General features: G+C 47.0%; 1 protein-coding gene across 1 annotated transcript; it reads left to right on the forward strand.

Moving 5' to 3' along the window:
- The first annotated feature begins 6,715 nt into the window (after positions 1-6,715).
- LOC306752854 (sodium/potassium-transporting ATPase subunit alpha-1) lies at positions 6,716-20,348 on the forward strand. The gene is made up of 23 exons (XM_079236675.1): positions 6,716-6,861; positions 7,295-7,408; positions 10,453-10,512; positions 12,059-12,160; positions 12,304-12,405; positions 12,494-12,607; positions 12,794-12,928; positions 13,290-13,407; positions 13,492-13,760; positions 13,841-14,149; positions 14,772-14,906; positions 15,090-15,282; positions 15,378-15,553; positions 15,635-15,771; positions 16,194-16,344; positions 16,464-16,632; positions 16,719-16,873; positions 16,966-17,089; positions 17,190-17,335; positions 17,420-17,550; positions 18,208-18,309; positions 18,992-19,083; positions 20,173-20,348. Exons 1-23 carry the CDS (start codon positions 6,850-6,852, stop codon positions 20,199-20,201), a joined length of 3,075 nt encoding a protein of 1,024 aa, XP_079092801.1. The 5' UTR covers positions 6,716-6,849; the 3' UTR covers positions 20,202-20,348.
- The last annotated feature ends 726 nt before the right edge of the window (positions 20,349-21,074 follow it).

Genomic DNA, 21,074 nt, shown 5'->3' on the forward strand with positions numbered 1-21,074 from the left:
ATTGCTCAACTGTAAAAACACCTTTATTTTAATATTCTCTTCATCTATATGTGTCAACCATTAAATCTTTTTTTCTACTCGTTAGAAAAACTTTCCAGCGGCTCGGTGACCTTTGACCCGGTTAGTGAGCGGAGCTCCTTTTACTGCCAGGGAAGTGAAGACGGCTTTGCTTGGGGAATGGCAGGGCTTTTATTGTGAAAGGCTCCCAAAGTCAACCGCTGTGATTCAGATGACACGGGACGCCGACAGGGAGGGAAGTGACTCAGTCAGAAGTTATGTCGCATTTCAAAACATGCTTGAACATCACATTTTTTTCACACACTGTACTTTTCCCAGATTTCACAGTTTTAGGACATTTATTTCACTTCATATGACTTCGTGGTGTTGTGTTGACTTCAGGTTTTATTTCATGTTGTAATTGACTAATTTACTCGGCCATAAACTTTTTCAGCTCGGGGCAATCTTTAAAACATCCATTATATGTCATTTTGTTTTGGCGGGTGAAACCAAAATGAGTCAGTGGCAGCGCGACAATTATGGCATTTCATAATGACACGTTACCGAACTATAACGGCGCTCACTTCAGCACAGCGCCCGAGCCGTGGAAGTTGATTCCTCACGGTGTCGTGGAGCAGAAGAGAGATTACGCAACACCTTGACCTTTGACCCCGGTCGGACTCCAAAGGTTTTTGAGTGCAGTTTTCCTGAACCAGGAAAAACTGATATTCACATTGGTGGGGGTCACTTCAGTGTGTGCGACTACGGGCAAACTTTGTCTGTGTGTGTGTGTGTTTGTGTGTGTGTGTGTGTGTGTGTGGACACACAGTACAGTATTCATGCGCGAGTGTGTGACGCGGAGTGAGCGGAGACACTGGCTCTTTGTTGCCGTTGCCAGGCTTTGGGATCAGCCAGGCTGGCAGTGCCTACAGTCACTCTTTTCTTTCTTTATCCTTTCATTCACTCTTTCACTCCTTTTCTATGTGCTCCACTTCTCCTCTGCAGAGGGACCAATGTGCTGGTTTACAAAAGGGGAGACGTGGTTCTTTCTCTTCATCTATTTGTGGAATGGAGACGTGTTTAGTTTAAGATCCCTTCGGATATATATATTATATTACATGAAGTTTTATGCAGGATTTTCCACATTCTGTTGAAAGCCGTTTTGTCATTGAACTCTGGATAATGTCGCCGGTAGTTTCCATTCGACACTTTTAACACAACAGAAGATTTTTCTGTGTCAAAGTGGTTGGAAATACTTATTTCTGCTCTGATATTTGTCACATTTGTCACATCTGTGCCTCGGCTGAGAGACATATTTCAGCACACCTTTTGTTTTTTCTGCTGCTCACATCATGAATACTGTCTTTGTGAACAAATATTTCATATTTTAAGGCAGCTGATATTTGCATTTGACCAAATTTAAGACATTTTGATACTTTTTTCTTGACTGTGGATACATTTTGATACTTTTCAAACCCTCAAAAAATTGCGTTTGGTAACTTATTTTATTGATAAGTGAGACTTAAAGTCACAAAAATCCCACATCATCACAGTCCACTCTTTGTTTGATTTGATTCCAGGCTTCTAAATACCTGCTTGCAGCTTTGACAGTGACCCGAACAGTCGGGGAATTCAATAATACTGATAACTATAATTAAAATGGGGAAAATCATATCTCTCACCCGGCCCGTCCGTCTCTGTCTTCCTCCCTTCGTCTCACTTTCTCATTCCTCTAATTGCAGCTGTAATCCTTCACCAGATTATAGGGATGTGTGTGTGTGTGTGTGTGTGTGTGTGTGTGTGTGTGTGTGTGTGTGTGTGTGTGTGTGGTCTGAATGAACGATGCAAAGATCTTTTAGCGATTACTCGATCCCTCTCATCCTCACGTTGGTAGAAAGTGACTAGAATACAAATCCAGTTGGCTCCACTGCGTTGCCTCTGGAGGAATGCGACCCGGCAGGAAGTGAACCAGACCACCGGGCATTTCTGCCATGACACACGCGCTGTAATGTTTGTTGTTGTCGTCCCATCTCTTGCAGCCGTTGATGCTGATTCGGATCCTTAATATCACGCCTTCAACTGCAGTTTCCCTTTGATGTAAAAGCCTAATTTCATGCTCTCTCTGTAATACAAGTTGGCCTGGAAGGAACAGAGTTTCTGGCAAATGTAGGACCTATGAATAGAAACTCTCTGCTGTCTGTCTTCCTCTCGCTTGCAAAGTCTGACTCGGTTGTCATGTTTCCTAATTATTGTGCATTTTTGATCCATCCATTTTTGTGCAATTTAGCGTCGTGTCTTTTGTCTTTCAGGACATCATTGCAGAAAATTCATAGAAAGAAATATAATTCACGAGGAAGCGTTCTTACTCTTCAGCACCTCAATGGAAGTTATCATTTCCTTGAATCTAATTGTGAAATTAATTTTCAATTTTCAGAAGGAAAGCTGCTGAATAGAAATGTGAGCCGTCCAGAGTGAGGTTAATATAGCAGGAATATATTTGAAATGGCCTTAAAGGGACAGGCTATATATTTTTGTCAATCTCTAATCTGTTGTCTCAAACCAGAGACCCAATATTTATTTTATTATCGCCAAAAGTATTTCTTCTTTCTAGCTTTTCTTAAAGTAAAAAATGCCCAGTGAGTTTATTATTATGTGATTTATCTCCGCTAACATAGTTATGTGTCATCGGCAGAGCAGGTTTCATTATCCTTATTCTCTATGATGAGTTCATAAAGCACACAGCTTTACCGAAAACATTCAACATTAAAAGCACGAGACAAAGTGCACAAGAACCACATTATAAAAGATAAAAATAAATGATAAAAATAAGTATATTACATAGAATGCATAACATGAGATCAAACATGAAACCCACTGAATAATAATTTAAAACATAATCTACTCTACAGTGGTGGATTTTATTTTGAAGGACACAAACTAGTGTTTCCTCATTTAGAGAGAGAAGGTCATGGGACCGAGCCGCTCGACTCCTTGATGTTGTAATGTGTTTTCTTCACATGAAGTCCTGCTCCTTCACCTTCAGAGGAGATGCAGGAGCAGCTTGTTTTCCCTTCTGTCACTTTCATCCGACGTGTTTCCGGATTCTTTATAGGACGTCCGCACAAAGACCTTCCATCTTCATTCTGTTCTCCCCCAAACATTTAGAGTTGAGCTTGACGTTGAGCGCTCAGAGTCAACAGCCGGACTCAAACACCTGGGTTGGGAATGTCAAGCAGGAGTGTGAAGTCTTTTTTTGGGGAGTTGGGGCCGTGATGCTCTTAAGGTTTCTTGGCTCTCCGACCAAAGGGAACTATTGGCGGATTGAGCTTAATGCGGCCGGCGTTGGCACGGCGAGCGCTAAGCCGGCAACAACACGAGTGTGTGCGTCAGAGAGAAGCTCTTTAGGGAATTGCAGGTGCCACCGGCCGTCGCTCCAGAATTTGGGACAGCAATAGCATTAACGTTAATGTTGCTCTGCACGCGTTTTATTTTGAAAGCTCTAGTTTCAGAGGAGTGATGCTGGGTCACGCCTGCTGTCTCAACATGAGACATAACTGTGAATTATCATTGGGTGAAATAATGATGGTGGGTTGAGAAACACGGCTTGGAGGGTCTGAATTTGTTATTCACTTCCTCGCTCCTGTCTTTCCCAATATTCTCCACTGTGTGTGTGTTTTTTTTATGATATTAACACAATTACATACATGTTTTCTTGAATTTAACACACAGTGGCTTATTGTTTCACTGCGAAAAATGAATTACAACAATTATTGTATGTCCAGCAAAAGGCCAGCAGGCCCCGTAAACACACATCTATATCTTTGCCAGATAAAGCTCAGACACTTCTCGGTGTCAGCGTGTTCTCCGTTAGCACTCATCATGTCTCCGTGATGCCGGCGGTCTCAGCTGTATTTATTTGTGTCTGACTCTCTGCTCTGGGTCAATCAGTGCTGGCCTTCCATCAAACGGTTTGATTATTACACTCTTTTTTTTTTTTAAAAGCCCTCTACGTCACCGTCGGTACAAAGTCCAGGACCGTTTGAATACTACAAGGGCAACCTGCAGCCGAGTGAAACATTTACAGTGCAGCCTCATATACACGCTCATTTAAATGTACACTTTGTTCAGAATGAATATCACGACTTTATGGCTCAATAACTGGCGTAGAGACACCGTCAGGAGAAAGAGAGCAGCAGCACCATGTCTTCGTTAAAGGGGCGGTTTGCCCAAAAACACACAATCTGTGAGCGGAACAGATACTATTATCTGAGGTTTAGGACACAACCTCCCGAATGCAACGGCCAATATCTAGAGGAAGGTCAGGAGAGCGAACCAACCCTTTACTTTATCTTCCAGCGGGCCCGTTCCCCTGCAGAATCTGGCCCTAACGTGGCCTTCACGTGATGGTTTACTCACTAATATGTTGACTCTGATAATATCTGTATTACTCCTTGTGCTCCCACTACAATGACATTCCAAAAGGCCATGTTTACGTCTTCGCTCCCGAGCTGTTTATGCATGTCAGAGCATTGTTTGGGGTTAAACAAGAACGTACACTGCATTAATTATGGAGCTGAAAACCTCCGTCAGGCGCATAAAAACCCTCAAGGGAGCCACTTAGGCCCAATCATGGTTTGCTCCTTTTGGTTTTATCGATGCGGAGGAGACGCCGCTGCGTGGGAGGTCGCTTTCCCAAAGACTGAAACACCGCCAGTGAAAGTGTAAACAGTCTCAACGAGTGTGTGTGTGTGTGTGTGTGTGTGTGTGTGTGTGTGTGTGTGTGTGTGTGTGTGTGCGTTTGTATAAAAGGGTGTGGTCGTGTGTGTCATTGCGGGGTTAAAGAGACAGGTGTTGGAAGTGTACACACACACACACACACACACACCTCCAGCGCCACACGATGGGAAGCACGTGTTGTTAGTTTGCATCCCAATAACCAGTGTCACGGGCTTCTACTGTGCTGAGGCCTTTATCTGAGTGGTTACACCATGGGGGGGAGGGAAATGGATTTTATTTGATTTTGGGTTGAACTGTCCCCTTAAGGTTTTCTCCACCTTTTCTCCCTTTATCTATCTCTTACATCATAGCTCTTTCTCCTCGTGAATGCATTTGGAACAAATTGAATTCAGTGCGCTGCAAGATGAGCTGCATCCATTGAACCGCAGAGAAAACTCCTCACACTCGAGTCCTATCTTTTACCTTTTCTCATCTCCAGCTTTTGAGAATTCCTATTTCACAATCCGCCCTCATCCCCCTCCTCCTCCCTGCGTAGTCTAGTGACTATAAACAGTAGGAAGTTTACTACAAACACATCCAGCAGCCCCCTCCTCCCCCCCTCCCCCTCCTCCCCTCCCCTCCCTCCCCCTCCTCCTCCTCCTCCTCTTCCCCCTCCTCCCTCTCCCTCCCCACCCTTCCCCCTCCTCCCCCTCCCCCTCCTCCTCCTCCTCCTCCTCTTCCTCCTCCTCCCTGCGAGTTTCAATGAACAGGAAAGCCACTTCTAGGTTTTGTAAGACTTCAGGGTCATGAGCTCAGGTGGCAGCCGTAGATAAAAGACAAAGCCTTTGTCTCATGGATCTCCTGCACAAATATACATGCCATAATTATTTGGGCCCCAGTTGAGAAATCCCATTGTCTGCTCAAGGACGTGTCCGGGTTCTTGGGTAACTCATTCATTCAAAACTCTCTCAGTTCAACTTTATGGCTTTGCTCGCCACAGGAACACCGAGGTGGGGCTTTTCGGGTTCCTGATAGCGGATCAGCTCGGCCAATTAAACGAGCGTTAATATCCACTTCCTGGTTTAGCGGCAGCTGAGCCGTGCTCACGCTTGGACGAGAAACCCAAATCGCACCTGAACTCTTTTGCACAAGTTGGGTCTCCGATCGGATTTCTGTGCGTTGTGGTTCCCTGCGGATGATAACGTGCATTAATCCTGTTCCTTTCGCGTTGCGAGAGACATTCCTGTTCAGGTCCGACGCTTTATGAGGCGGAAGGACTTCAGAATCAATTACAGGGCCGTTTCTTACGGGGCACATTGACCTCAGAGAGGAGAGCTAAAGGATTCCTCCCTCTGCATTCCACCCGTTATCTCCGCTACGAGCGGCGGCTTCTTGGGAAAAGGTTTTAATCAGCTTCTCACCTTTTTTTTCTTTTCGGCTCTTTGTTATTCAATCGCCTCGTTCAACCCTGTGCAGTTACTCACCTGCAGAACTCTCACCTAAAAAGCTCTGCTTGTCTCTAATTCATTCCCCACTATTTTACTTCATTGTGTTATAATTCGTTGACCCTGTTTGTACTGTAAACCAGGCAGAGACGGCGCTCCGAGGGGGGCGCTCTGCAGGGCGTGGGCGTCTGGCTCTCCAGCCCACCTACCTGCCCACCTGTTGCATGTAAAGGTCTCAGTGGAGCTGAATGGAAAAGGAGGAGTGGATTGAGGGGAGAGACTGAATGAGAGAGAGAGAAGAGGAACGGAAGCGCTGAGAACAAAACAGGGAAGTTGAGATCTACCCCTCCCCTTTCTCCTGTAGTCCTCCTCCCTTTCCCTGTGACACCCCCTCCCTTCCCCACGCCACTAGCTCACCTGTCCAGTTTTACCCCTTCCCAGCCCCCAACCCCCCCAAACTCCTCCTCCCAGGGCAGGTGAGCCGGTTGTGGGTATAAAGGTATGCTTATGCAAAGCAGCCTATCTTCTCTGCTCTGGAGAGTGCGGAAGACTGAGGGCTGAGAGAGAGCGAGGGAGCGAGAGAGAGAGAGAGAGAGAGAGAGAGAGAGAGAGAGAGAGAGAGAGGCGGAGTAGGAAAGTTGCAATTTAAAAAGACAATTGGATTGAGTGTTCTCAGACTTGCATTGCGACCATGGGGCTGGGAGTAAGTATTGGAGCTTTGTCACATGCTTTGGACTAGTTTCTTAAGAGTCTTCAGGTTGAGCTTAAGCTGCGTTTGCTTCTCACTTCTGAGATCAGAGATTCTGTCACGTTATTGCTGTCAAGCGACAGTTGTGAAAGTACTTTGTACCTTACTTTCGAAATGTGTGCCGTGCATGCGTTCAGCTTTTCTGTTCACAGTTTCAGGGAACTCTTCAACGTTTTTTTTTCCTTTTAAAATTGGAGATATTTATGAGAGTCATTCACAATCCTTCCAACAATGATTAACACACGTTTTACCGCGTGTTTGAACAGCAGAGTTGACACTGCTCCGCGCTCCGGCTGCTGCAACTTAAGAGGAAGCTCGAGAGCAAAACTTCCCCACATGTGCTCGGTCTTGTTAAGAAGCTTGCTCTTTCTCACTTTCTCCAACCCAGAGAGGGAAAGATGAGTACAAGTTGGCGGCAACCTCGGATGGCGGGGGAAAGAAACCCAAGAAAGGGAAGAAAGGGGAGAAGGATATGGAGGAGCTGAAGAAAGAAGTTGACCTGGTGAGTACACAAAGAAAAGTTTTCATTGTCTGGATAAGCTCTATTTCCATTAGGCAATATTTAACTTTTAAAGTGTTGTAACTGCTGTAAATCAAACTGAGTTGAAGCCGGGAGGAACAGGCGTTGACCTTGTTGAACTTACCCACCATTGTCCTCTGCAGCACATTGTTTGCCTCATGCTTAGTGACAGCTTTAACGCTCCCGGCCGCTGTAAGTCGCGACCGTCGGCCACGCCGGCGCTCCCGGTCACGGCCGAGACAAACCTCGGCTTTGACCTCGCGGCCAGTCACATGAGACGGAGCTGTCTGTCCCGGACTTCATGAAGATTGCTACTTACACGCCTGCATGTGCTGTCACATGTTATTATGAGTTCACAGCTGTACTTAACGTCTAAGTCACGCTTATCTAGATTAGTCTTCAACGCAGAGGCTCTGTTGTCATTTTTGTTTCTCAAAACACACAAACTAGTCCTTTTTTCTGCAGCCGGTAAACATCCATTAATCTGCTGCTGAACTCCTTCTCAAACTCTCAGATCATGTGCCGTTTGTTTTTTTACCGTGCCGATACGAAACTGCTCTCCGCTGCACTGGAAGCTCAAAATGTGCAGAGTTGTTAAGTTGCATGCATGGAGGTAGAGGTGCTTTTCCTGTGTCCAACAGTTGCCCACTTTCCACTTGTGTCAGCTTTTTTTTTCACCCTCGGCCTGTATCTGTGGCCGGCAGAGGTCATTTCCCAAGGTCAGCGAGGCATTCTTGCATTAAGTTCATCTCCAATACATTCAAAGAATTACTGAAACATCATACCTCACTGTATGGTAGCATGGTGGCCTTTTATAGGACGTGTACATCCATAACTTTAGATGACTTTGTGTGGTTCTCCACTCACTTCCTTCATGTCTCGTGACAGACAAAGCTCTTCTATGTTGGAGGATAGTGTCCTTCACAAGGTCAGATCACAAAGGGGAAGATTCAGGTCTCAAGTTCACCTCAATGCCCGAAGTAGAAACAAGGGAACTTCTTCAAATGTCTCGCTAATAAAGTCACAAATAACCATTTTCTGTATTTGTGCTGTATTATAGATGCACGCTGCCCTTTGACTTTCACAAGGTCACCAGGTGAAGGTTGACTGATGCTGTCAGTTTCCTGCTAAAGTAAAGTAACCTTTACCAAAATGTGATGGCTCGCTGCCCGTTTTATAATTAATTCTTTAATTAGTGCAGCTTTTAGGCAACCGCCTCTTCCCAATGTCACTCACAGGTCACGGAGTACTGTAGGTTATTAGGTAATACAATTCCCATCTCGGTGACATATTAATGATTATTGTCCTCGGGACGTCTTAACTAGATCTCAAAGTCTGCCGCCGCTGAAGGACATCTCAATGCCATAGCAACGGTATCGCCAGCACGCCATAACCTCCTTAACTTAGCATATCATTTACTACAATTAACAGCGCGGCGTCTTTAGAGTCTCCCGACTGCGGACATCGTGTCTTCGGAAAAGTTTTGATTTCGGGAGCAAAGAAACATTAATGATCCGGGTTTCAGATCTGAACCCCGGTTTATGAACAATAGCATATTGGGAAGACGTAAATCTGTAATAAGTGCGAAGGTGTGTCTCCATGGAGCCGACACGTTAATCATTATCGCGCAATTATCCGAGGCGTCAAAGTCCAGCGGAATATTGCCATGGCAACATATAGCAACCGGGGATTTTTTATAAAATGAGACAAAGTCCAACAGAAAATGCCAAATGTAGAATAATGTGGAATTTGAGTTGTCTGGAATGTAATATATGTAAAAGTCCATTAACAAATCCTTTCAAAATAGTTAATTAACACATATTCAGTCCAATATAGGTGCACGCTCATAAACTGAATTGTATATATTCTATATTACATCAGACGCTGATGGCACAGTGATGTGTATTACATGGTTAGGAGGTACTTGTGATGTCACTTCATCCTCTCCGCATCGGGCACGGCCCTCTTCTGGCTTATTGTAATGCAAAACTCCTCCGGGCCGTTGGGAGTGTGAAAGTAGAAAGACTCAGCCGGTCCCCGTGTGGGACGACCACACTGTGCACATTAGCATTATGTGGATGTGTGTTTTCAGACAGGACCCAGCAGTGGATGTGAAGCATCGTCCTTTAAGAGGTCAATGTACCACAATGGGACACGCACAGGGCCGTGAACTGATGCTTCATTCATTCACCATGGACGGACAACTGGGAACAAAGCGGCCAACTATTAGGAAATGTAGCGTCTGGGTTGAGACAAACGAGTCAATGTTAAATCATAAAAAGGTACATCTATATAAAGTATATTATGTCCTGTGCAGCTTTTATTTCATGGGAAAGTAGTCGCTGAGGGGAGAAACGACGTAGTGGACTGGAAATGTGTCACGTATGTGAGCAAACCAGTTGGCATCTGTTCTGCGGGTGTTTCACTCTCCTGCACAATACTGTTTCACAGTACGGCCAAAAATGTAAGGTGGGAGTCAGATATACAAATGAGAAAGAATCTTTTCTATTGGGCCAACACACAGTGCAGGCACATGAATGTGCTCCATTCTCTGGTTTGTGTTTGCAGATCTGCTGGAATTTGCATTTTAAAACAAAGACATTGCGACCGGATGAAACTCTTTTTCGACGCGATAAACTCTACGATCAATGAATGCCCCGAAGCAACACTTTCATCCACAGAAACTCATCCTGACGACACTGTTCAACCCCCGCGTCTCACTCAGAGGACTGTTTGCTCGCAGTCTGGACGCGGCTGAGCTCGCGGCGGCTTAGCGCTCGTGTTTGGCCGCGAGTTTTCAATCACCGGCCGGCTCCAGTTTTACTTGAATGTCCGCCTTTGACTGATCCCCTCGCTGTATGGACCGCCGTGCTTCCATAATCCCCATCAGATTTTGCCTCGTCATCTTTATGTTCCCGCTGGAGGACCTGACGGGACACGTGTTTAATCCTCAAAGGAGATCATATCTGAGGGTTTTAAAATGACAGGGATTTTGTGTCTCTCAATCTCTCTCTCTCTTTCCATAGGATGACCACAAGTTGACCTTGGATGAACTCCACAGAAAATATGGAACCGACCTATCCAGGGTGAGTGTGTGTTGGTGTTTGTGTGTGTGTGTGTGTGTGTGTGTGTGTGTGTGTGTGTTTGTTTTTGAGGATGTGTGAGCCACAGAGGCAGATAAGCCCGAGGCCAGGGAAGATCTGACAACAAGAACTGAGGTCAAACGCACTTTCACTAGCAGATATTTAGTGTGCTCGATTAGTGCAAAGTAGGGGAAATTATTCTAATGGGTCAGTTTAACTAAATTACAAACAACATTTTCCTCCCTCTATCCCCAGTGGGTGTCGCCCAGAAGATAGTTTGGGATTTGCACGATACAACGGACACTATTGACATAGAGAGAGACGTATTCCCTCACAAACAAAACTATCTGCATGTGTAAACTGGGAGAGAGTTGTGTTTTGAGTGAACTGACCCTTTAAAGACTCATTACATGTCACATTGTGCTGAAAAGGGGAGGAGGGGTGAGACTCAACTGGGACGCAAAATGTGATTTTCATGTTTGGACCATGGTCTTCGTCACGCTGAGGACACACACACACACACACAGAATCCCATTACACAACCCAGTAGAGCCCCACACCGGCCAAATGCTCGACTGATGCCGATTATCCTCAGAAATCTGATCTGTCTGAGTTTGACCCAAAACAAAGACTTCATTCAGGCGCCGGTCTCACGGAGCGCTGCCTGACCACGTATTCCTGTCGCCAACCCAGAGGTTAGCATGGCGCCGGTTCCCTTCCACTCACAGCCAATGGGAGCGCTCCATTTGGATTATTGCAGAAAGTAAGCTCTGTGGAAAACACATGTGCATGATACTGGATGCAATCAGCGGAAGTAAAAAGCTGACGATGGGCTGCGAAGGGTCACGTGACTTCACGTCAGCGGCACCGAGCTCAGGCCGGACTAGCGATGTGGTTTTGTAGTTTCATTAAGCCACTTGTTAGGGCCGCCTCTTTAAAGACATGTAAACACTTAGAAATTCACTCGTAGGGTCTTTACTGACGTAAGAAAGCGGTAAAATCTGTTAAGCGTGTGCTAATTACAGACATTTAACCAAAATGACAGAAAAAGCGAACTCATTTCCTGGTTTTACTGCAGCACTCCTCCACAGAGACCTCCAGCCACACTTCACTTTGACTTCTTCACTTTTTTGTAGTTGCAAGAAAGCGTCACCGCGACCTTGTTGAAGTCCGCACCGCTCACTCACAGCAACCTGCTAGTCTGGTCTCCCTCTGGTGTCACTCTGGGATGACCGCTAACCGCTAACTGCACGTTCTCTCTAATGACACAGACTTGTGCAAAGAGGAAGCAGTAATTGTGAGATTACCGAGATCTATATTCCCGTGGATGTGGTGTCTGATGTTTTTGTTTCAATCCACCACCTCCTGGAGGAATAGCGAGGTATGTGTTGAGCAAATAAAACACTTGGAACTTGTCAGAGCAGTAACAGTGACAGTAACGGAGCAAAGAAACAGGACTCGCAGGTTTTTCTGTTACGATTTTCCTTACTTTACACCGACATAACTGACTATTTCTTCTGTGCAACCTGTTTTTTATGTCTCTTTTTAGGGTCTGTCCAACGCCAGAGCGAAAGAGATCCTTTTGAGAGACGGCCCCAACGCCCTCACGCCTCCACCCACAACGCCCGAATGGGTCAAGTTCTGTAAACAGGTAGGAGTCACTTCTTCTCAGTGTAACGTATCAGCCACACAAACCTGCTTTGCATACTCAAATTTGTAAAATGCAAATGAGTTATTTGCAGACTGTAAAAGACGGCAACGTCTTGAAACTTGTTGTTTAATGGCGTCCTCCAGCTGTTTGGTGGTTTCTCCATGCTGCTGTGGATTGGTGCCATCCTCTGCTTCCTGGCGTACGGCATCCAGGCTGCTGCAGAAGACGAACCGGCCAACGACAACGTGAGGGGGGAGGGTGTCTTTGATAGTGTGAGATCAGAAGTCAATACCCCGAAAGATGACCTGAGTAACTCTTTTCTCTGCTCCACAGTTGTACCTGGGCGTGGTGCTCTCTGCTGTCGTCATCATCACCGGCTGCTTCTCCTACTACCAAGAGGCCAAGAGCTCCAGGATCATGGACTCCTTCAAGAACCTGGTCCCACAGGTGCCCCCACCTCCTCCATTCAACCGTTTCGTTCTTCTGCCTCAGCGTTTGTGTTTTATTCATCATTATGAATGAACACTGAGCTCCGGGTGCAGCATGTGGGAGCAGCGGCAGCTAAAACGGACAGGAAATGAATTCTCCGTTAGTTTCTCCTCCGTCTCACATGAAGTGTTTCTCGCCTCGCAGCAAGCCCTGGTCATCCGCGACGGCGAGAAGAAGAACATCAACGCCGAGGAGGTGGTGGTCGGGGATTTAGTGGAGGTCAAAGGTGGAGACCGGATCCCCGCTGACCTGCGAGTCATCTCCGCCCACGGCTGCAAGGTGCGTACCTCAAAGACTCCTTTAATCTCACGTTTGGAGCAGTGGCTTGAAACGGCACTTAAGATATGAAATATTCACGTGTTCAAGTGGTAACTAACACAACATAGTTCATGATTTACGAGTTCAGTCTGTCGTGGTGACAGAAATATGTCTGTTGACAGCCAGGTGTGGTTGACAATCATCAGCTTACTTCCTGTTGTTTATTCTCATGTTTCTTCTGACTCGCTCGACTCGTTCCTTACGTGTTTTATTTCGGTTTATATGCGTCATCTTCTATTTTCCCACTCTACAACATTGTCAGTCATTGTGCTTTAATTAAGTGTCACTTATCTTTGCTGTTTCCTACTTCTCACTCCTCCAGGTGGATAACTCCTCTCTAACCGGGGAATCCGAGCCTCAGACTCGTACTCCGGACTTCTCCAACGACAACCCGCTGGAGACCAGGAACATCGCTTTCTTCTCCACCAACTGCGTTGAAGGTAGAGAACGATTTAAGTCCGATTTAGAAGCAAATGAAAGTTGCGAAAGAGCGCCTCATGGAGACAACGCGTTGCTCTCTCCAGGTACCGCCAAAGGAATCGTCATCAACACCGGAGACCACACCGTCATGGGTCGCATCGCCAGCTTGGCCTCCAGTCTGGACGGCGGCAAAACTCCCATCGCCAAGGAGATCGAGCACTTCATCCACATCATCACCGGCGTGGCCGTGTTCCTGGGCGTCTCCTTCTTCATCCTCTCGCTCATCCTTGGATATGATTGGCTGCAGGCCGTCATCTTCCTCATCGGCATCATCGTGGCCAACGTGCCAGAAGGTCTCCTCGCCACCGTCACCGTGAGTCCTCCGGCATTTCTGCCCCGAGTCTCCTTTCTGATTATGTTGATGCTAAACTGAGATATTTCCCCCGTCTCCAGGTGTGTCTGACCCTGACCGCCAAGCGCATGGCGAAGAAGAACTGCCTGGTGAAGAACTTGGAGGCGGTCGAGACCCTGGGCTCCACCTCCACCATCTGCTCCGACAAGACCGGCACCCTGACCCAGAACCGGATGACCGTGGCCCACATGTGGTTCGACAACCAGATCCACGAGGCCGACACCACGGAGAACCAGACCGGCGCCTCCTTCGACAAGAGCTCCGCCACCTGGAACGCCCTGTCCAGAATCGCCGGCCTCTGTAACCGCGCCGTGTTCCTGGCCGAGCAGACCAACGTCCCCATCCTGAAGGTGAGCATTACCTCCAGAACTCTCCCGGTTCCTAAACACTAAACGTTTTGCTCTCAAGAGTCTCAATGATTCAAGACATCGCTGGCCTGCTTCTCTCGTAAACAAGCGCTTCTTCTCTCATCACCTCATAGAATATTTTTCTCTCCTTCAAACATTTTGTTAAATTGGATCCAGTCCCCCGACGAGTCCCAAGATGCAGCGTCTGTGTGGGAGGCGACTTGGCAAGAAACCTTTTGGAAAACGAAATGCAGCTAGACTGCACTACAAATCTTTATAAAAAGCCCTCAACTTAATTAAAGGTCTTTCAGAAATATATAGCTGCAGCTATAGCAAAAGGTGGCCAGACAGACCCATTGATTTATTCCTTAATGAGTACTGACGAGTGCATTTCTTTCTCAAACTGAATAGCTTTGGAGGTTCTTTTAATCGTGTTTCTTTAAGGTCTGAATTCATCTGTTTTATCCACCTGCTCTTCTACACATGTATTATAGTTCATAAACCCTTGGAGACCTCTACCTATAATATAAATACTAACTCTTGTTGTGTATGCAACCTTTACTGTCTTGTAAATAAAGACATGATCCACATGATCCAACTCTTTACTCTTTGCTTGAATCCACAGAGAGACGTAGCCGGAGACGCCTCAGAAGCCGCTCTGCTCAAGTGCATCGAGCTGTGCTGTGGATCTGTTGGCGGCATGAGAGACAAATACGACAAGGTTTCTGAGATCCCCTTCAACTCCACCAACAAATACCAGGTAAACAACCCACAGTTTCCCACAGCCTCTACATCTGTTCAACCTGTCCCTGCAGGTGAAGGATGCAGATCTACAGCTCATGGAGGGAAATGCTGATCTACGCCCTCTAGTGGTCGGGTTCTTTCATGTCTCCGTTGAGTTCCAGCGTTATTTGGAGTTTTAAATCCAGCTCTTGTCCCACAGCTCTCCGTCCACAAGAATGCGACTCCCGGAGAGACCAAGCACCTGCTGGTGATGAAGGGCGCCCCAGAGAGGATTCTGGACCGCTGCTCCACCATCCTGCTGCACGGCAAGGAGGAGACCCTGGACGACGAGCTGAAGGACGCTTTCCAGAACGCCTACGTTGAGCTGGGAGGGCTTGGAGAGAGAGTGCTGGGTGAGACACGCTCCATGCCGAAGCTCCATCCTTCTGTCTTTTACATGTTGGTGGAGGAAAACTAACGCGTGACATTCTCTTCTCGCCTCACTCAGGTTTCTGCCACTTCAACCTGCCCGACGACCAGTTCCCAGAGGGCTTTGCTTTCGACACCGAGGAGGTGAACTTCCCCACGGAGAACCTGTGCTTCATCGGCCTCATGTCCATGATCGACCCTCCTCGCGCCGCCGTGCCCGACGCCGTCGGCAAATGCAGGAGCGCCGGAATCAAGGTGAGTCTTTTTCACCTGTGCGGCACGTGAGCGCATCGTTTCACGATCACACCCTGTGGTCATACTGGTTTTCTCCCTCAGGTCATCATGGTGACGGGTGACCACCCAATCACAGCCAAGGCCATTGCTAAGGGCGTGGGCATCATCTCTGAAGGCAACGAGACCGTGGAAGACATCGCTGCCCGCCTGAACGTTCCAATCTCAGAAGTCAACCCCAGGTTAGTACACAGTACACAGTACACAGGATTACTGTCCCTAAACACATACATTACAAATACTGTCATTAGGAAGGTGCATAACGATGAACATAGGAAGTAAAGTACTGAAACAGTCAAGAAACGTAAATAAAATAGAAAAATGGACAATAAACGTATGAAAAAAATATACAAAACACATGTATAATGTTTTATTTCTGGGAAAAATACACTATCCTGCACCATAATATGTAATATAAGGATTCATTGTCTGAAGTGAAGGTCTAATATAGATATTTTTGCTGATGATGCCATTATTTGAATCAAGGGGACCTTCCTGTTTCCTCATTACATCACCATGACTGTCCCCCATCCTTAGTTTTCCTCTCAGAACAGGAAGTGGGATTACCACTGTTGTCCTAACGCTGCTGTGATCTCCTCTCCAGGGACGCCAAGGCCTGCGTTGTCCACGGCGGCGAGCTGAAAGAAATGACCGTCGAGCTGCTGGACGATGTGCTGAAGTACCACACGGAGATCGTCTTCGCCAGAACCTCCCCTCAGCAGAAACTCATCATCGTGGAAGGTTGCCAGAGACAGGTGAGAACTTAAGAAACACACGCAGGCGCACATTGGGATTAAAAGCTTTCAGAAATGTCCGTTGTCCTGGATGATGTTGTTGTTGTTGAACCGGATTCCGCTCTCCTCCGTGTCTGCAGGGCGCCATTGTGGCCGTGACGGGCGACGGCGTGAACGACTCTCCCGCCCTGAAGAAGGCCGACATCGGCGTGGCGATGGGTATCTCTGGATCCGACGTCTCCAAACAGGCGGCTGACATGATCCTGCTGGACGACAACTTTGCCTCCATCGTGACCGGAGTGGAAGAAGGTGACAGACCTGCAGAAATGTGGACGAAGCGTCGGTGTAGCCGCTCGATCTGTCCTCCATGTTAACCTTTTCAATGACCTCATCAGGCCGTCTGATCTTTGACAACTTGAAGAAGTCCATCGCCTACACTCTGACCAGTAACATCCCCGAGATCTCCCCCTTCCTCCTCTTCATCATCGCCAACATCCCTCTGCCCCTGGGAACCGTCACCATCCTCTGCATTGACCTGGGAACTGACATGGTGAGCTCTTGGAGCAGACGCTGTTCTTCTCACTGTGAAGTCGCTATGAAAGCAACTGAGAATACTTAGCCGTCTCATGTTTTGTCCCCCAGGTCCCGGCCATCTCCCTGGCCTACGAAGCGGCAGAGAGCGACATCATGAAGCGACAGCCCAGAAACCCCAAAACGGACAAGCTGGTGAACGAGAGGCTCATCAGCATCGCCTACGGACAGATCGGTAAACACACAGGACTGTTGTTATTTGGAGCTTCATCTCAGGTGTGGAAGGAGAACCCTCCGTCTGAAGCAGACCCCTCAAAGCTCTCCTTCTCTGCTAGGTATGATGCAGGCCACAGCCGGGTTCTTCACATACTTTGTGATCCTGGCGGAAAACGGCTTCCTCCCCTACGACCTGCTGGGCATCCGGATGCTGTGGGACGACAAAATGGTCAACGACCTGGAAGACAGCTACGGACAGCAGTGGGTGAGTAACGCCGCGCCGAAAACAGACGTTCACTCGGGACTCGAGGACTTGTGCTAATGTTTCTGTTCATGTTCTATCCACCAGACATACGAGCGCAGAAAGATCGTAGAGTTCACGTGTCACACGGCTTTCTTCGCCAGTATCGTGGTCGTCCAGTGGGCCGATCTGATCATCTGTAAGACCAGGAGGAACTCCATCCTGCAACAGGGAATGAAGTATGCACTTGGATTCTACACACAATAAAGCCTGCACTTCATCTTGGATTTGGTCTAACAACGACATTTACTGCCGCGTAGTATTAATGATGCTCGTTGTAATGAGGAGGAGAATGAAACTAAGAGCGCCTGTCTCCACGGTAAATCCTCCGCTGAGTGTCTGTTGGTTATTTATTTGTGCCTTTAGAACGTATCCGCCGTCCGTCGATTCTGTTTCTCGTCTGCTTAAATGAGTCGGGAAGCCGAAGAGGAAAAGCTCTCCCCTCCTCAAATGGTCCCGAACAGAATGGACTTGTTTTATTCATGAGGTGCTGCACGAGTTGAAGAAGCGACCAATCAGTGATGGCCATCTCTGCAAATTCCACCATGCAAGTTCCTGTACTTTCAGAAAATACCCCTCCCTAAAGAAACGGGCCGTTTTAGGGGGTAAAATGTCCCCAACACTTTATTTAGACTCTGCTGTCCAAACGTGATGAGTTCCTCAGACGCCCCTCGTCTCTGGAGAGAGACTTTCCATCGTCATGAGAGTCAATAAAAAAACTAATCTGAGAGGGAATTCTGACAGAATAAATATACGTATTGTATTTAGAGTTAGTATAGAATAAAGGAGGTTAATACGTATAAAAATGTCCTGACTGTTGACTCTTTGCTTCACAGGAACCGTATCCTCATCTTCGGGCTGTTCGCGGAGACGGCTCTGGCTGCCTTCCTGTCCTATTGTCCGGGCATGGACATCGCTCTCAGAATGTACCCTCTCAAGTGAGTCACACACACACACACACACACACACACACACGCTAAGGCATTACAGTGAATTCACCCAAATTAAAACAATCTCCATGTTAATGTTTCTTTTCATGTATGCAGGCGAATAGATGAGCACAATATGCGTTAAATTTATCCCCATTAAAGAGTTAATCCATGAAATCCTGTTTCCTGTTTATTTACTGCCATTCTCTGCGTACCACTGCAGCCAGAGCTGTGACGTGGTTTCCCCTGTTTTCCCTTGATTATGTTGTTTTATAAAATGTGTATTTTATCTCGTGTCACTGGTAATTCCCACTTCAGAGGCAGAATGAAGCAGAAGTAATGAACTAATGAGATTATTTACCCGACAAAGAAAAAAGAGAAAGCAGATCGGCTCATTAGCTGAAGTCTCCTCGTCTCCTCGTCTCCTTCTCCTCGTTATTGTTCTGCGTCTTCCTCTACTCTCCTTTCTTCCTCGCCACCTTTTCATCTTCTGCGTCTGTCTCAAACTCCTCACTCGCCCACTCACCTCTCTCTCCTTGAGTGATTGCTGATGTTTAATAACCTCGTCTTCTCCTCGCGGTCTGAGAGGTTTACAGTCCTGTCGCCATTTCTGTCTTTCTTTTATTTCTGTCCTCACTTCTCAAATATTGAATCAATTAAACATCACATCTCTGTCTGTGTCCCACCTCAGGCCATGTTGGTGGTTCTGTGCCTTCCCCTACTCCCTCCTCATCTTCCTGTACGATGAAGCCAGAAGATATATCCTCAGACGCAACCCAGGCGGTAAGAAAAGACTCACATGTGCTTCTCTGTGTTTGGAGCTGAGTGTAGAGGATGAGGACGGCATTGTTTACTTACTTCATATTTGCCAAATGCAAAATCTGATTCAGGGAAAAGGCAGTTTTCCTGTGCTAAATACACCATTTTAAAGCTGAAAATGCCTCGTGACAAAGCTGAAAACAGCAATTTTTCTTGGCGCATAAGATAATTATAAGACTATTACAGCGATATGCATTATTATCCCTCCCCTCCTGATATTGCGACCCCATGCCAGCCTGCTGAGCGTCACAGAGCAGCAGCGGTGTGTTGGATGAGAGGCGAGGGAGCAGCTTGTAGCATGAGCCGCGAAGCGGCGTCTATTCCTGTGCCGTGTCGGCCGTCCCTGCCGCCACGCAGACCAGTGAGCTGCGGCAGATGGCGAGGCCCGGTGGGATTTCAACCCTCAACCCCGCCATTGTTAATGCCTCGTTCCACCCACGGAACGAGCAGAACCTGCATGCAGCTGCGTCTGTGGGAGAGTGTGTGTCGGCTGCAGCACAGATCACGAGCATCCCGCCGCCCGTCCACGGTGAACAACGCGCTACGAGCAAACAGAACGCCGACTGACAGAGTTTACTTGTCACGGACTCAAACAGTCTTTCAAAACAAGATGTTTCCAGTGTGTGCGTGGCCCAAAGCCAACCGTCCTCCGGATTATTTTTAAAGCTGTGCTGAATCAAGTTCCACAGTTCCACTCAAACGTGGAAAAACATAATTCCAGCCCAGTGATTTTCACAAGAAGTCCTAGTGTTTCAGGTCCTAAAAATACGACGAGGCCTCCGGAGAAATAGACTCAATAATAGCAACCACGCTAAATGATGTGATTGTGCACACGTCCAGTGATGCAACCAGAACTCCTAACAGCTCCGAGCGTTGTTTGATATCATCGGATTTAGTCAGGGCCCGATGACATCATCTGCATGATCTACCTCCATGTCCCGTCAGTCAACACGGTGATGTCATCCTCCAGCCAACGCGGAGAATTTAGACCCCAAATGTGAGGGCGAAACATTCCCAAAAAGCCTGTCACTAACTCCGTCTCTTGTTTTCCAGGTTGGGTGGAGCTGGAGACATACTACTGAGGCAACACACAGTCAGTGGTTCATCGTTATTTACTGCCATGTTACATATTTGTCTGATATGTCAGTCAGACCCCGAAAAACACAAAGCATGGATGAAATAAGAATATTTTGATGTATATGTCGTTCACAATAAAACATTTCCGTACTATTGTACACTGATGCTAGTTGGGAATTTGTCTTGTTTTGGCTCAGACGTCTGTTGTTGTGGCTTCTCTTGACACGTCGAGGCTAAAAACAGCTTTTCAGGGATGTGATGCAGGATGTTGTTTCAAGGTTCAATAGATGTGTACCAGTGAGGCCCGGTGACCCATGCGGTGGGATTATCCACCTCAACGGTTCCTAAACTTCAGCTCTGGAGTCCCGTTCGTTTCACAGAGGGGGACAAACATCCAGAATGAAACCATCCGGATGAGGAGAGAATCATTCACACTTTGCAGAGCCAATGAGCTTTTTTAGACGTTTCTACGACATACAACATCTATAAAAATGGAAAATTAAATCAAGTGCAAGTGTTGGATCGATTAACCGATCCCAATCAAAATCAGTTCATCTTGATTGATTATAATCAGTGACACTTTTTTATCTGTATTTTCCCGGGATTTTCTCTTTACCCAACAGATATTAAGGAAAAGCATGTCAGAGCAGTGTGTGTGTGTGCATGTGTGTGTGCATGTGTGTGTGTGTGTGTGTCCATTATCTCAAGAGTCTGCCACAATGGCGTTTGCGATGGATCGCTTTGTTGACCGCTAATGCAAAGAGGCCCTTAGTGAAAATGAACTGAGCCCACTGTAGTGCTATCTACTGTGTGTTTACCTTGGCCATTATGAACGCCCCCTCAACCCGTCTGTGTGTGTGTGTGTGTGTGTGTGTGTG

The sequence above is a fragment of the Taurulus bubalis genome (genome assembly GCF_910589615.1).
Source record: "Taurulus bubalis genome assembly, chromosome: 21".
NCBI lineage: Eukaryota > Metazoa > Chordata > Actinopteri > Perciformes > Cottidae > Taurulus > Taurulus bubalis.

What these genes read in the sequence shown, in the direction of transcription:
- LOC306752854 (XM_079236675.1), top strand. An exon ending in GTCTCCTCGCCACCGTCACC is followed by an intron (nt 13,761 to 13,840) that starts GTGAGTCCTCCG and finishes CCCCGTCTCCAG; the next exon opens with GTGTGTCTGACCCTGACCGC. An exon ending in CTCAGAATGTACCCTCTCAA is followed by an intron (nt 18,310 to 18,991) that starts GTGAGTCACACA and finishes GTCCCACCTCAG; the next exon opens with GCCATGTTGGTGGTTCTGTG.